Below are 16,084 nucleotides of genomic sequence, written 5' to 3'. Positions count from 1 at the left end.
CAAATATCTAAATCTGTGGATCAGGGCTACAGTTACCCAAAACAGATTTTTCTACGAACTTGGGAGAACCTCCTAGAGTTGCAGAAAAATCTTAAATCTTTAAAAAACATGGGGGAGGTTTAATTCCCCCAAAAGTAAAAAAGTGTTATCTGCACATGAGCAGGCAACGTAGTTACCTTTGAGGACCCTGGCTGCTACTACTGCAGCTTTGACTGCAGAGTCCAGGAGCTGCCATCAGGCCCAGATTGCCTGGAGCCACACCACATGAGCCACCAAAGGCAGCCATGCAGAGGGAAGCCCTGCCTAGGGCAGCCATGAAGAGGCAAGCCACTGAGAGCAGCTATTGGGGAGCGGGAAGCCTCAGTGGGCCCACCCAGAGCAGCTCCAGATGAGCTGCCGAGCTTGGCTATGAGGGAAGGCCCAGGCAGGTCTGCCAAGGCTGAGCAAGTGATCTGGTGAGCCGTGGAAGCAGTGAAGAGACCAGGTGAGGAGCCAGCAGAAAAAAAAAGATGAAGCGGGGGGGGCAGCAGCTACTGCAGCATGGAAGGGTCTGAGTAGCCAGGCAAGCCACCCAGGGGGTAAAGCTGGGGGGGGGGGGAATAAGCAACTGTTAATGCTGCCAAGGAGGCGGGGCTGGGGGGAAGGCAAAGAGCAGATCCAGGCAAGCCACTGAGATCAGCTATTGGGAAACTTCAGTGGGTTTACCCAGAGCAGCTCCAGGCAAGCTGCCAAGAGTGGCTACGGAAGGAGGCCTGGGCAGGCGCGCCGAGGCAGAGTGAGTGATCAAGTGAGCTGCGGAGGCAGTGAAGTGAGCAGGTGAGGAGCCAGCAGAGCCAGCAAGGAGGTGAGGGGGGGGGGAGAGACAGCCACTACAGCAGGGAAGAGTCCTAGCCACAAGGCAAGACACCCAGGTGGTAAAACGGTGTTTGTGTGAGTAAGACACTGCTAATGCTGCTAAGGAGGCTGGGCTGGGGGGGGGGAGGCAAAGGGCAGGCTAGCAGCAGCCACTGAAGCAGAAAGGCTGCGTAAGCAGCCAGCAGAGTCACTGAGTCACTGCAGCTAGGGCCAAGTGGCCCTGCCCAGGTGGTGAAGCTGTGTGTGTGTGGGGGGGAGTGAGCAAGCTGCTGCTAATGCTGCTCGAGCAGGGGGGCAGGTGAGCCACAGCCACTGCAGCAGGGAATAGGCCCAGCAGCTGGGCAGAAAGAGAAGAGAATGATGAGGGGGAGAGAGAAAAGAGTGATGGGATGGGGAAGGGAGAAAAAGAGAAGGAGTGATAGCAGACATGGGGGAGAGCAACAGAAAGTAAGGGGGAAAGAGAGACACTTAGAGAAGTGCAGGGAGAGAGGAGGAATCAAAAACAGGGAGAATAGGATGGCTGCTCCTGCAAGATTTTTGTTGGCCCCCACTTGTAGTTACTTAATGCTTACGTGGCAGGTCTTTTGAGCATTCTCACAGCACGGTTGCCCAGGCATACAGAAAAGGCAAAACCCTTTGTAAAAGCTTGTAACTATATACATCATAGGACAAGAACGTACATTTTGGTTTTGCTTTCTTTTGTTCTGTTTTACAAAACACATTGGAAATAAATGCAATGTCTCATGTTCAATTGTAGGTACTCAAAGCTTTCAGATCCCGCTAACTGGCTGAGGATTGATCCTAATACTGGTCAAATAACCACAACTGGTATTCTGGACAGAGAGTCTCCACATGTTAAAAATAACATGTACAATGCTACATTCCTTGCTTCAGACACTGGTATGTACCTAGTGAAAGAAACGAATTTTTGAAGGCCATGCATTTCATAAAAGGATCACATAAAAGGATGTGTAGCCCTGACCTAGAGAGCCCAGGCAAGCCTGATCTCGTTAGATCTCGGAAGCTAAGCAGGGTCGACTCCGGCAAATAATTGGAAGGGGGATCTCCAAGGAATACCAGGGCTCAGGACGCAGAGGCAGGCAATCAAGCCCCCTCTCTGAAATGTCCAAACCCCGCTAGGGGTTGCCAGAAGTCCCCATGACTTCCAAGCATGCACGTACATATATGTGCGCGCACACACAAAATACCCTCCAAAAGAAAAAGGATAAATGTAAATGTGGTGTTAACATGACAGTAAAGCGTAGCATCAAAGATTCTGTATGTACTAAACTACTGTAGTGATCCTACAAAATTATTGCAGATATTACCTGCTGTTTCTGTAGTTGTGCTAAGCAACAACCTAGTTCACCCCTGAGCCTCTTCACAAGCATTCTTGCAATGCTGTCCTTACACCAACCCACAGTGCTGCCTGCCTATCCAGCAGCACTCTGCCTGCCACCTTTGCTGACGGTTGGTATGCCACTCATTTGCTTTTATTGGGTTTACACTGCTACACAGAGGGCCTTTGCCTCCTATGTTTGAGATACAGAAATCTCAAACTCCCAGTGTGTCTTTCCAGTGTCTTCTAAGATGTCACATCCTGTAAAAACGTGTCCTAGTTAATTTGGCCTCAAGGGAGTCTGGAGGTGCTGGAAGCACCAAATAGCCACAAGCCATTCTCTTGAAGGAAGGTCAAGGAATGCAATAGAAGTCTTCCGCAAGTGCTGTTACCTAGGACAAAAAAGAGTAGGAAGGCTTTCAGAGCAACTGCATCACATTGAGTAGCCAAAACTGTGGGGGTGGGATCAAGATTCATTTAGTACATTTTTATCCTCACGCCCCAGCAGCTTGGGAGCATACATGTTTCTCTCCTCCTCCATATATTGGAAACCTCATGGCTTAAAGCATCTGGGCAAAAAGTGTTCTTGAAAGAATACTTTTAATATGCATAATTCTAAGTATAAATATTTTTTACTTTTCTGCCCACAGCAGGTCTGCTAAGAATCTGTTAAGGTTCCTGAACCCTTGGTAGTAAAATTTTGGGTACAATGGGATCTGTTGGAGAAAAGTAGGGAATATCTGCTTGACCTTCTAGTCAAATTTGTGTTTTGAGCCCTCACTCTGATGGGCCAACTGAAACAAACATGTAGCATAACTGCTTGCTTTCTTGCTTATGGATATGCTTGGATAAAATGAAATTCTTCTTTTATAACAACGTATCTTCATAGAAGACAAACTGTGCCTGTAGTCCTAAATACATTTACTAGGGAGTAACTTCAGTTGAGCTCCATGGAACTTACTGCTGAGTTGACACATTGAGGATTGCAGTTGGAGAAAGGGTTACCTTATAATCGAGATACTAGAGGTATTGGAAACCATTGTGACACGTAATGTCAAATCAAATCTCCACTGTATCATGGAAGCTGGCTGGGTGACTTTGGGCCAGTCACATACTCTAGCCTACCTCACAGGGTTATTGTGAGGATAAAATGGAGGAAAGGACAACTGTGTAAGCTGCTTTGATTCCTCAGTGAGGAGCAAAATGGGGTATAAATGAAGAAGAAGAAGAAGAAGAAGAAGAGATTGGATTTATATCCCGCCCTTCATTACCTGAAGGCGTCTCAGAGCAGCTTACAATCCCTTTCCCTTCCCCTCCCCACAACAGACACCCTGTGAGCAATGTTCCCTCTAAGCTGAGTTAGCATGAGCTAGCTCACAGTTTTTTAGCCTCCGGCTCACACATTTTTGTCTTTGCTCAGAAAAGATGGCTCCAAAGCAAACTGATCTATGCAGCAGCCAAATCGATTGCTCACAACATTAATGTCAGTCGCTCACGAAGTAGAATTTTTGCTCACAAGACCCCACAGCTTAGAGGGAGCATTGCCTCTGAGGTAGGTGGGGCTGAGAGAGCTATCTCGAGAACTGCCCTTGAGGGAACAGCTTTGAAAGAACTTATGACTGACCCAAGGTCACACCAGTAGCTGCACGTGGAGGAGTGGGGAATCAAACCCGGTTCTCCCAGATTAGAGTCCGTGCTCTTAACCACTACACGAATGAAGTAAGTAAACACTGTTAAGTTAATGTTACATAGGCCCCATTCACACTGAGGATTTGCCACGCTAAAGGTACGAATGGTAGGTGGATTTTCGGTGCACGATCACACCGCAACTTCTGGGGAGCATAGCGCACCCGTAGCCAACCCGTGGCATCCCGCCGAAGACACGCAGTAAAAAAAATACCTCAGAAAGTGCAGTAGTATCCGGAAAACGCGCGGCAGGGGCGGCCGTCTGATCGCAGGAGTGCTAGTATCCCGTGGCTTCTGGTGCCCGTCCAAGTCCCGTTGCAAACCAAATGGTTTCCCTAAGCGCATGCGCACGAACACTAAACTGGAAGCAGTGCTGCTCCGTGGAACTGCGCATGCGCACAAACATGGAACGCTTGCCGCGCGGCTTCTTTGCCAGCTCCAGCATCGCTGTGTGATCGTGAGCTTCCTCCCACAGCGCAAATACTCGGGAGGCCGTGTGATTGAGCTAACGTGCTTTATTTTGCCCCGGGGCAAACAGCCATGCCTCACCCCCACGTCATCTGGCCCGTGTTTGTGTTTGTTTGTTCATGAATTAAATGTGTTTGTTCATGAATTAAAAAGAAGAGAGCACTTTGAATAGGAAACAGGCTTATGCTACTCTTCTTTATTCTTTCAGGAATCCCTCCGATGAGTGGGTCTGGCACACTTCAGATAATCCTGCTTGACATCAATGATAATGCTCCCCGAGTGGACCCTCAAGAAGCTACCACTTGTGAGACTCTGCAGCCCAATGCAACAAACATCACAGCGCTAGATGACGACATTGATCCAAATGCTGGACCTTTTGCCTTTGAACTGCCGATTAATCCTCCCAGTGTTAGGAAAAACTGGACCGTTATCCGTATTAGTGGTAATGTACCACTCTTTTCTAGAAGAACAAATTCTTGGGGTGGGATGACTTTGTTCAAGAACTAATTCCCTATAACATTTTGAGCTAATACTGCCTTAAATAAAATACAGCCATTTGAATGATATGTTTGCAGCATGAGATTTTCAATATTCTGACAAGTGAGAGGGGCGGGATTCAGTGTCATTCATATCTTTCTGTAATCATGGCTGATTTCGCACTAGAGCTGCCTCAATGTTGCGTCGCCATTTGCCCCGATACTATTGGTCAATTTCACACCCGAAGCCGCGGGGCTGCATTTTGACTCGCGGCTTCGCCCGATTTCCCCCGCAGTTTCGTGATCCTGTTTTTTGAGGATCACGAAACTGCGGAGGAAATCAGGCGAAGCCGCGGGTCAAATGCAGCCCCGCGGCTTCGGGTGTGAAATTGACCAATAGTATCGGGGCAAACGGCGGCGCAACATCGAGGCAGCTCTAGTGCGAAATCAGCCTATGACTCAGTGTGAAGCTGTGGAACTTCTCACATGTTGTAATGAAAGTGTAATCACAAGTAACTCAAGATGCAGTTCTCAATGAGCAACCAGAACAGACACTTTTCTAATTGCTTTATGCTCGCATGAGTAAAGCATACTCATTTTCTAACCCCCCCCCCCCTTTTCAGGTGATCGTGCCCAACTGGCTTTAAGGATCAAATTCCTTGAGGCTGGCATCTATGATGTTCCAATAATAATAACTGACTCTGGAAATCCTCCCAAGTCCAGCACTTCTATTCTGAAGGTGAAGGTTTGCCAGTGTGACATAAATGGAGACTGTACGGATGCAGACAGAATTGTAGGTGCAGGACTGGGCACGGGTGCCATCATTGCCATTCTCCTCTGCATTATCACCTTACTCAGTGAGTCTTCTGTCCTTTTTAATAATATTTGTTGTACCTCCTACAATATGTACAAAAGGTGTTGAATAGTTACATTGCCACAGGGTAAGATCTACTTTTGTGCGAGGAGAGGCTACCAGCAACAGATTGTTTGCTGTCTGCTACCAGCAGCAGAGTATCCAGAGATATGCCAAGGCATCTAACCATGTTATATTTATGGTTTGATCTTTGGCTTCCTTGTTCGATTTCATGTACTACTGGTTCTTTGTTAGGCATGTTAGCACAAACATTATATATGATTTCTGTAGAGCTGCAATGAGAGAGAGAATTATTTATATTTTAAAAATACATCACTTTTCTATCACACGGATGCATAAAAGAGTGAATGTGTGTGAAGTGCTGTCAACATAGGGGCAACCCTATGAATTTATGGCCTCCAAAATATCCTATTGTTAACAGCCTTGGTCAGGTGTTGCAAAGTGAGGGGCATGGCTTCCTTGATTGAGTCAATCCATCACATGTTGTGTCTTCTTCTTTTCCTGATGTCTTCAACTTTTCCGAGTATTATTGTCTTTTCCAGTGAGTCTTGTCTAAGACTTCTGAAGCTTCTATATAGCAGACATGTATGTGATAATTTGCACCCTGCAGATATGTGTGTGTCTTGCAATTTTATTCTCCTTTCCCTAGTTCAGTGTTTAAATGTGAATAGGGGAAAGTAATGACAATCCAGCTCCTGGCATTTAATGTGTTGTTTTCATCCATCTTTTAAAAACCAACAGTCATGTGAAGACAATCTAATAACTTTTGCTTTTATTCTTCTCCGTGTCTCCTATAGTTCTAGTTCTGATGTTTGTAGTATGGATGAAACGCCGTGATAAGGAACGTCAGGCCAAACAGTTGCTCATTGACCCTGAAGATGATGTCAGAGACAATATTTTGAAATATGACGAAGAAGGTGGTGGAGAAGAAGATCAGGTGAGAAACGCATCTAGTGTTCCTACTGACCAATAACACACTCTGAGCAAGCAGCTGACAGGAGATGGGGTTTTTTCCCCAGAGGGGTGTTTTCTTCAAGGACAGAAATATGACACTATTTACATACCAACATCTAAAACCTTTGTAAAGGTTTTGTCAGGACTGCTTCACATGTTATATATTTTTTCTTCCATGGGTTGAAAACAAATTACAGAACAGGTTCACTGGCATGTATAAAAATTGTGTATCTTATTTTACATAGGAGGCTGCAACTTGGCATCGAAACAGATGGATGTTTTATTTTCTTTGCAAAGAAAAGGAAAGGGCTGTTGATTGTTATGGCTGACTTTCCCCAGCCTCCTTGCAAATACCACTTGATCCTTTTGGATGCAGGCATAATCATTAAATAACAATTAAAGTTGCTGTGGGACACTTGGGAGTACAAAATGGAGATAATAGGTTCACTCCACCTCCTATCCTTCACTTGCATAATCACAAGTAAAGGTGCTTGTTTTCGGCAGTGGTACGGAGCCATGAAAGCCACATGGGAAAATGGTCACCAGGAGGAATAATAATAATGCATTTGCCTCCATTGAGTCTTCTGCCAGCACTTAGTATAATGCACATGTTAGGAATCTGCAAATGAATCACAGCAGTTTAAGGAAGAAAGCTTTTCCTTGTCTGCCTTTCACTGAGCATCTCTAGCCATCTATGAATAACAGAAGCCTGCAGTCTTCTAATTGTATGTTGTCTGGCCATGATTTTATCGAAGTCATGAGAACAAGTGTCTTAAAAACAAGGCCTCGTCTATTTGCAGGAAGTTCTTACCATAGAGTTTGTGGCAATTCCTAGAGCTATCCTTTGTCACTTTCAAGTAGCTCTAGAAATTGCCAGGAACTCTATGGTAAGAACTTCCCTTAAGTAGATGAGGCCTTACTTTTCTTCTTTAATTTTTTTCCTGGGACACTGCCCCTGCATAACTCTCCCACCTGGTACCTGACAGTGCCTGATAATTCTGGTTTGATTAGATCCTAAGTTCCATGAATGGAATACACAGAAACCATCTTTACCATCTGCCTGTCTACTGCGTACCACCCATACCGCAAAAAACTACTCCTGAAAGTTGGGGAGACATTTGGGAATAACATGGGATGCAGTGTGGAAGGGGCTGCAACTCAAGGGAGAGATCCACAAAAATTGAAGCCTTCTGCTTGGCAATGGCTACTTTGCATCAAACCTTTGTAATCAGATAATCCACTATAGAATGTGTGGTTTTAGGCTTGCGATTTCTTTTATCTGAACTAAAGAAAAAAATCACATAGATAAATTTTCATCAAAACGCTTTACAAGACACTAATATTGACAGTTCAAAAATGTGCTAATATATTATAATATTGCTTTGATTGCACCACCTATTTTAATGTGTCATTGCACGTCAAATATTCTAACACAGGAAAGCATTGTTCCACAAATTTGGAGTTATAATGAATAGTCTCTGACAATTTTTAACTACTCATTTAAAATAACCTACTGGCCGCTTGGCAAAGGGTTTCTTATTTCAGTGCAAGCTGGGGTCATGCTATACCCCAAACTCTAACTAGGATAGGTCAGTCCCTCCTGCCATCCATGATGTAAATAGTGCCAGGGATCACTTAAAGCAGGGGAGACCAGTGATCTTCTTCATGGTCTCTGTGCATCACACCTCTGGGATATAGTGCGCCTGCGCCGACCTTGATCGGTACTTCTTAGAAAGTGAAAGGGATTTTCGCGCCCGCTCCCCATTCACGCACCGGCCTCACTGCACATGACTAGGGGAGGGGCACAACAATCCCACCAGTTCTCTTCTGACCGCTGCGCTGGTAGGATCTTCTCCGCTTCGGTCGGTACATTTCTGGCTTTACGGCCTATTCTTCTTCTCTTCTGAGTTTTTTCTTTTTTTCTTTTTCTGTAAAGTGAAAGGACAATATTGTTATCGGCTTTTGGTTTTTTTGGACTTTTGTGTCTGGGTCTCCCTGCTAGGCAGACCTCTTCTCACACACACACACCCCGGCCTATGGCCAAGAGGTGGGGTTTCTTTAAACGGTGCCTCAAGTGCGGTAGTAAAATCGCGCCCCCCCCCCCCGACGGACACTCGCTTTGCCTTCTGTACCTTGGGGATTCGCACCGAGTGAACTCTTGTGCCCATCATGCGAAGCTCTCGAAGCAAACGAGAAAGAACAGAGCTGCTAGACTTCATGTCACACTTTTGGAGTTAGCACTTTCACCGATATCGTCATCACAGGACACTTTGGGATATGCATTGATGTTGACACTCGCCTCGGCATCGACGGCCGCATTGTCCCCGATACCGACTCACTCAGATGTCAACCGCCCGATGCTGAAGTGCTCAACCCAGACATCTCAGTCTGAAGCCCATACTTCCTCCAAAAAACTCAGGGAGGGCAAGGATGGCCAGCCAGTCAAGCACAAGAAGCATAAGAAAAACCCCTCAGCACAAACACCGCTGACCCCTCGGAGGGCCACGGAACCTAATCCTGGTGGGGCTGCTTTGCTTGACTCCATGGACCGTGAGCAGCAACAAGGTGCGCCCCAATTTGACGATCGAGTCCAGCCATCGGGACCAATCCACCCGCTGCCACCCCCATGGGATCAACGGCAATGACAATACATGTATGGGGCCTATCCCTTCACAACCGGCATGCCATGGTTCCCGCCCCAACCGGTGGAATGGGATTGTGAATCCACTTCCTCCCGACTTTCTCGGTATTGAGATTCTCTCCCGACACCGAAGTTTGTGAAACCCCAGCCGTCAAGACCGACAGGCAGAACAACCAAACCACCACCCCCAATAGCCACCAAGTTTAAAGATCCATCGGAACTGATCCCGTTGACACCAATGCTGCCTATTTCTTTTTCCGAACCATCTGAACATTCCGCTTCTTCCAATACCTCCTCCCATTTAGGGGACGAGAACCCCGACCCTCCGATGGAACCCTCGCCACCTCAGCAAGTGGGCAATGATCTCCCAATTTCTCTGTCAGAGGATCTCAAATCCTATGGGGACTTCATCAAGCAGATGGCCAACACGCTGACCCTATCTACTGTGCTACCCCCACCTACAGTAACAGACTCCATGTTCGATATCGTGCAGATGGACACCTCGACACCGATAGCCTTACCGATGACTTCGGTCTTGTTACAGGCGGCCAGGGTTCCGTGGTCTCATCCGGCTTCCACCCCTGTCTCTGGCTGGAGAGTAGATCACATGTATAAGGTGCAAAAGCCAGGCGCTGAATTTTTATTCACTCACCCCAAGCCTAACTCAGTGGTAGTCACTTCCTCTTCCAAAGGCAAACACAGTCATTCCACACACCCCGAGAAAGAAGGAAAGAAACTAGACTCATTTTGGGGGGGGGGGGAATTATTCTGCTGGAGCACTTGGCATAAAAACTTCAAACTATACTGCATGTATGGGGAGATATCAGTTTGCCCTCTGGGAACAAATGTCTGAATTTATTGCAGCCCTTCCCGAGGACTTTAACCGTCAAGCTTGCAGAATTCAAAAGGAGGGCATGCTCCTGGCTAAGCACCAGTTCAGTGCAGCTAAGCACATGCTGGATGTGGTGACCAAAACACTGACTTCGGCAGTTACCCTCAGGTGTCATGCCTGGTTGCGTTCCACAGCCTTGTCACAGAATACTAAAACTCTCATTGAAGATCTCCCATTCGAGGGTGAGGGCCTTTTCAGTTCCACGACTGATACTGTCTTGCAAGATCTAAACAAAAGCATTAAGACATCTCGTAATTTAGGGGTCACGTCAGCTACTAAACAAAACCAAACCCTGGAACAAGTCATGGTCCCACAGATCCTCTCTTAAGTCCTCTCTGGAGACGCAATGGCAACGGTCACCCACTGTGTCTTCTCGCCCTTATGGGCACAAACCTAAGTTTTCATCCACCACTAGGGCTAAGACCCCTAAAGCTCCCAAGCAGAGCCTTTGACTCACGTCATCTGCCTTTCCCCCCCACCCGCCTATCTCCTTACCTGGCTGCCTGGCAGCGAATAACATTGGATCGGTGGGTGCTCTCTGTTATTGAGAAGGGGTACCTCATAGAATTTATCCAGATGCCCGAGATCCCCAATTTCGTGCTTACTCCACCATCCAGCACGCTCCTGGAATAAATTTAAAATCTCCTTCAAAAGGATGCTATAGAACCAGTTCCGATGATGCAACGTCACCACAGGTTTTATTCCCGTTATTTTATAGTTCCCAAGAAGGATGGAGGCCTCCGTCCTATTATGGACCTCAGGAAACTCAGCCATTTTATTTCTTATTGGAAATTCTGCATGACAACCTTGCAAAGTATTCTCACGCTTCTTGGCAAAGCCTTCTGGATGGTAACCCTGGACTTGCAAGATGCATATTTCCATATCACTACCCACCCATCTCACAGAGGGTTTTTGTGTTTTGCGGTCGGGGACGGCCATTTTCAATACAAAGCCCTCCCCTTTGGGCTCTCAACAGTGCCCAGAGTCTTCACAAAAATGGTGATTGTCATCGCGGTCTACTTCCGTCTCCAAGGTGTGCAGATCTTCCTGTACATCAACAACTGGTTGCTGGTAGCAAGCTCCAGAGAGACTGCTCAACCATATCGATTTGATGTTGGTTACCCTAGGTGCTCTGGACCTGAGGGTGAATCTAAAAATGTCAATGCTCTTTCCCTCGTTAAGAGTCCAATTCATCAGGGCGATTTTGGACTCAAAAGGTCTGCCGAGCCTTTCTTCCTCTCAAGAGGGCAGACGACATTATCGCTCTCATCAGCCTAGTGAAAAAACAGAGAGATGAGTCGGCAAAACAGATCCAACAACTCCTAGGGCTGATGGCTGCCACCACAGCGGTACTTGTCTTCGCCAGACTACGAATGAGACCACTTCGGCTGTGGTTCCTCAAGAGCTTCCATCCACAATGGCAGCCCCAATCTCAATGATTTGTACTCCCTGCACAAGTGCTGGCCTCCCTGAAGTGGTGGGAAACCTCAGGAAACCTTCTTCAGGAAACCCCATTTCATGTACCTAGCCCAGAAATGACCCTCACCACGGATGCATCCCTGTACGGATGGGGAGCACATCTCAAAGCTGTGTGCATGGGCGCCAGGTGGGAACCTCACATGGCCCACAAGCACATCAACGTTTTGGAACTGTTGGCCATCCAATATGCCCTCAGGTCTTTTTGCCACCTTGTGGCTCACTGCACGGTAGCAGTCCTGACCGACAGCACTACCGCATTGTGCTACCTGAACCGGCAAGGGGGAACAGTGTCCAGGGGACTCTGCCAACTAGCCTTGGATATTTGGGCTAAATGCCGATTACGGGATGTGTTAATCGCAGCTCACCTGCCCGGGTCGCTCAATGTGCACGCAGACTTTCTGAAGGGGGGGGCATCCCTTCACGAGTGGGAACTCAACTGGGAGTATCTCCAACCAGTTTTCGACAGTTGGGGTCACCCAGAAATAGATGCGTTTGCAACGCGCCAAAACGCAAAGTGTCACCTGTTCTGTACCAGGGTGGGACGGGACCCTCGATCTCTGGGAGACGGTCTCCTTTACCCTTGGTCCCATAGGCACATGTACCTGTTCCCACCAATCCCTCTGCTTACCAAAGTGCTGGGCAAGATCATGAAGGAACAACCTCGGTGCATCCTTGTGACTCCATGGTGGCCACGTCCGAATTTGTTCCCGACTCTACTCCACATGTCACAGGGCACCTTCGTGCACTTCCGTCTGGCACCAGATATCCTCCTGGCTCAGGGGAGGCACGTGCTCCGCCATCATGTAGGCTTGTTTTTGCTCATTAATCTCCCAGAGGTGTGATGCACAGAGACCACAAAGAAGATAGACAGGTTGCTTACCTGTAACTGATGATCTTCGAGTGGTCATCTGTGCATTCACACCACCCGCCCTCCTTCCCCTCTGCTTTCAGTCCTTTTGTTCTTTGCTCTGAGACTGATGGCAGCGGTCAGAAGGAACTGGCAAGATTGTCATGCCCCTCCCCTAGTCATGCGCAGTGGGGCCGGCGCGTGACGGGAGCGGGAGGGAAAATCCCTTTCGCTTTCTAAGAAGTACCAACCGAGGTTGGCGCAGGCGCACTATAGCCCAGAGGTTTGAATGCACAGATGACCACTCGAAGATCAGCAGTTACAGGTAAGCAACCTGTCTTTCTTTGACGTGTGCTGCCTCAACCAAAGGCCTGGTACAACAGCTCTATTTTACAGGCCTTGTGGAATTGCAAGAAGTCCTGCAGGGCCCTGATTTGAATCTGTTTTCTTGGTTTTTCAATCAGATGTTGCAGTTTCCAGAATCTGTTTTGTAGCTAGAACCTATGTGTATTTATTCAGAAGTAACTACTATGAAGTTCAGTGTATCACATACCTGAAAAATCTAGGGAATTAACTAAATGTTTTACAGATATATTAACCAAATATTATGTACTTACTTTCTGAGACATTAATGTGAACTCTGAAAATACTTTCAGCAGATTCCTTTCTTTCTTCACTCCTAATCCACATAAGGCATCAAAGTGAGTTTGTTGTGGATCTACAGTATGAACTGTTGCCTTTTATTTGAGCTTTCTCATTATATTCAGATGAACAAAAAAAACCTTGCAATTAGGAAGGACAAGCAGGAACCCGTTAGGACTTGCAGGAGGCATCTCATTTCCTCTTCCCCCACTATTTCCTCTTTCCCATTCCTGAAGGTCCCCATAGTCTCTCCCCTTTTCCTGTTTCCTTGTCTCCTTAGGGTTGTCAGCTCCAGGTTGGGGGATTTGGGGGTGGAGCCTTGGGAGGGCAAGGTTTGTGGAAGGAAGCAAGCTGAGCAGGGCATAATACCATAGTGTCCACCCTTCAAAGCAGCTACTTTCTCCAGGAGAACTGGACTCTGTCATCTGGAGTGCAGTTGTAATTCTGGGTGAACTCCAGCCCCCACCTGGAGGTTGGCAACTATAGTGTCCCTGGAGGAAATAGCTGTTTTGGAGGGTGGAGTCTATGGCATTGTATCACTCTGAGGTCCCTCCCCAGGTTCCACCCGCCACATTTCTAGGAATTTCTTAACCTGGAGTTGGCAACCCAATTTCTTTCCCACCCAACAGCCAAACTACTTTTATCAACCTCTCTGTCTTAAGCTTTCCCTCTTCTCCCCTCCCTGGCAGCCTCTGCAAACTGTGGGTCACTTGTGTGGTACCGGCCACTGGACCAGGCCTCCTTGCATGGTAGGAAACCCTCAAGGGTTTGTTGGGTATCCCCCTGTATCCCCTCTCCCCACACTATTCCTTCATCCTGGCAACCCTTATCTCCCCTCCCCTTTCCCTCCCTCATTCTTTCTTTTTGAGCCATTCACCAACCTACCTTTTATCTGCCTCCCATTTTCAGCTATATTATTTATTTTCTTCATTTATACCCCCACCTTTCTCAACAGTGTAGACCAGAACAGCTTACATTATTCTCCTATCCTCTTTTTTATCTGCACAACAATCCTGTGAGGTAGGGTAGGCTGAAATTTTGTGGCCCTCCAAATGAACTTCCACAGCAAGATGGCAATTGAAACCTGGATCTCCCAAACCCTACTCTGAAGTTCTAACTGGTACACCATATTATCTTTCAAACTGGCTGTTGAACAGTAGCAAGCCGCCAGGCCTAGTTGAGTCATGCAAGTTGGGGGGTACCAAGCCACCTAGAGGTTGCTTCCAGGTTTAGGGTTGCCAACCTCCAGGTGGACCTGAAGATATCCCAGAATTACAACAAAAGACAGCAGAGGAGAAGAAAATGGCTGGACTCTGTGGCATTATATTTGATTGATTGAGGCCTCTCCCCTCCACCAACCCCGCCATCTTCAGACTCCACCACAAAATCTGCAGGAATTTCCCAATCTGGAACTGGCAACCCAAATCAGGTCCTAGTGAGTCGTTCCTAAAAGACCAAAATAGGACTGGAAGGGACCCTGCCCTCTTCCCTCACCTTTTTATTCACAGAAACTCAGCCTGGTATACTGTGATTGCCTAGCAACAGCCACTGATGGAATTTGTTACTTAAAGATACAGATGTTCTTTTTAACATTTGGGGGGGTTTTTTAACCCCCCAAATATATATTTTTTTAGAGTTCACATTATTTTCTGGAAACCTGGGGCCCTTTTCAGGTTTGTAGAAAGATCTGTTTTATGCATTCACAGCTCCAGTCACCAGATTTAAGTATCCTCAGATTTGGCTGCCTTGGCTGTTTTTATATAGATTTCGCAACCTGTTTGGTTGGATCCAACTAGCTTTTCTGCTGTTGAAAGGGGAAAAACCACCACCCCCCAACCACGGAAAAAAATTGTACTAAGGGTCATGGAACCTACATGCATAAAAACCATGTAGAATGGAGGCTGTAGTAAAAAGAGCAATTACCGTTAGTTGAAAGTCTGAATGTTTTAAAAAAAAAATTGGACACCAGTATAACTTCTCTGCAAATGTAAGACAACCCCTTCCTTTTTTCTTCTTCTTTTTCTTCTTTTGGCATGCCTGGAAAAACCTTGTCTTGCATTAGAGTAAACACTGGAGGTGAGATTGATTGAGTGAAAAAGGTACCTGGATCTGTTGCATCATTTCAGATATGTTCAGAGGGGTGATGGGTTTTCTGTTTCAATAATGCTGAACCACGAAAGGAATCTGCAGAATTGCCTTTGGAAGTAGAAATTGTGTCCCTTCCTATTCTTAGAGCTTGACAGACCATTGTTGAATGGAAGTAAAATATTTGCAGACATTTTTTTGTACATGCAGCCAATGAACATTAGATTAAGGGCATAGGGATCTCAACTCCATGCTTCACTGTTTCTTTCAATAAGAGTATCAAGAAGACCATCTTTCCTACCTGAACAAGTGAAATAAAGAATCATTCAGTTCCTCATACTGGACAAGTTATCACTGTTTCTTCCTTACTTAGAAAACATCGCCCTGTTCTATGTAGAAGGATAAGAGGACCTTCTACCATATGCACTGCTGAAAATTATAAGAAAGGATCAGGAAAATAGAATGGGGCACTCTCAATTAGTTTTGTTCAGAAGGGCCCCCAAGGTTCTTGATACAGCTGCCAAAGGGATAAAACCTTACATGTGCTGGACCTTCTTTCCACATATTGTTTTGTTTCTCTGTGTCCTGTCCAGTAATTCACCATTTTTTTTCATGTCCCATCTGTTTTCCTTTTTGTTCTGTGCATTTACTTACAGTGACATTCTATATAAAGAAACTTTTGGATGGCGAGACACTTAAGTATTGTAAAAGCAAATGTTAAACCATGTTGTATCTTCTCCTTTGGTATATAAAATAAGTTTGAAGTGAGTGGGAATACAGTAAAAAGTGGTTTAATGGCTGATTGCAGACAGCTTGACCTACTACTTGGCTAAGATAAAGTACCCT

The 16,084-nt window shown here is 46.4% G+C and overlaps 1 protein-coding gene across 1 annotated transcript in view; it reads left to right on the top strand.

Annotated features, from left to right (window-relative positions):
- The window catches only part of CDH2 (cadherin 2), a 106,160-nt gene that overhangs the window by 73,766 nt on the left and 16,310 nt on the right, over positions 1-16,084 (top strand). The window contains exons 10-13 of the mRNA XM_015414779.1: positions 1,613-1,755; positions 4,557-4,790; positions 5,448-5,681; positions 6,496-6,635. Of these exons, the coding sequence (XP_015270265.1) occupies positions 1,613-1,755; positions 4,557-4,790; positions 5,448-5,681; positions 6,496-6,635 (751 nt within the window). The remainder of the gene's footprint in view (positions 1-1,612; positions 1,756-4,556; positions 4,791-5,447; positions 5,682-6,495; positions 6,636-16,084) is intronic.

The sequence above is a fragment of the Gekko japonicus genome, unplaced genomic scaffold (genome assembly GCF_001447785.1).
Source record: "Gekko japonicus isolate JY-2015 unplaced genomic scaffold, Gekko_japonicus_V1.1 scaffold1644, whole genome shotgun sequence".
NCBI classification, from domain to species: domain Eukaryota; kingdom Metazoa; phylum Chordata; class Lepidosauria; order Squamata; family Gekkonidae; genus Gekko; species Gekko japonicus.
Note: the sequence above shows the minus strand (reverse complement) of the source record. Positions and strands in the feature narration are given on the sequence as shown.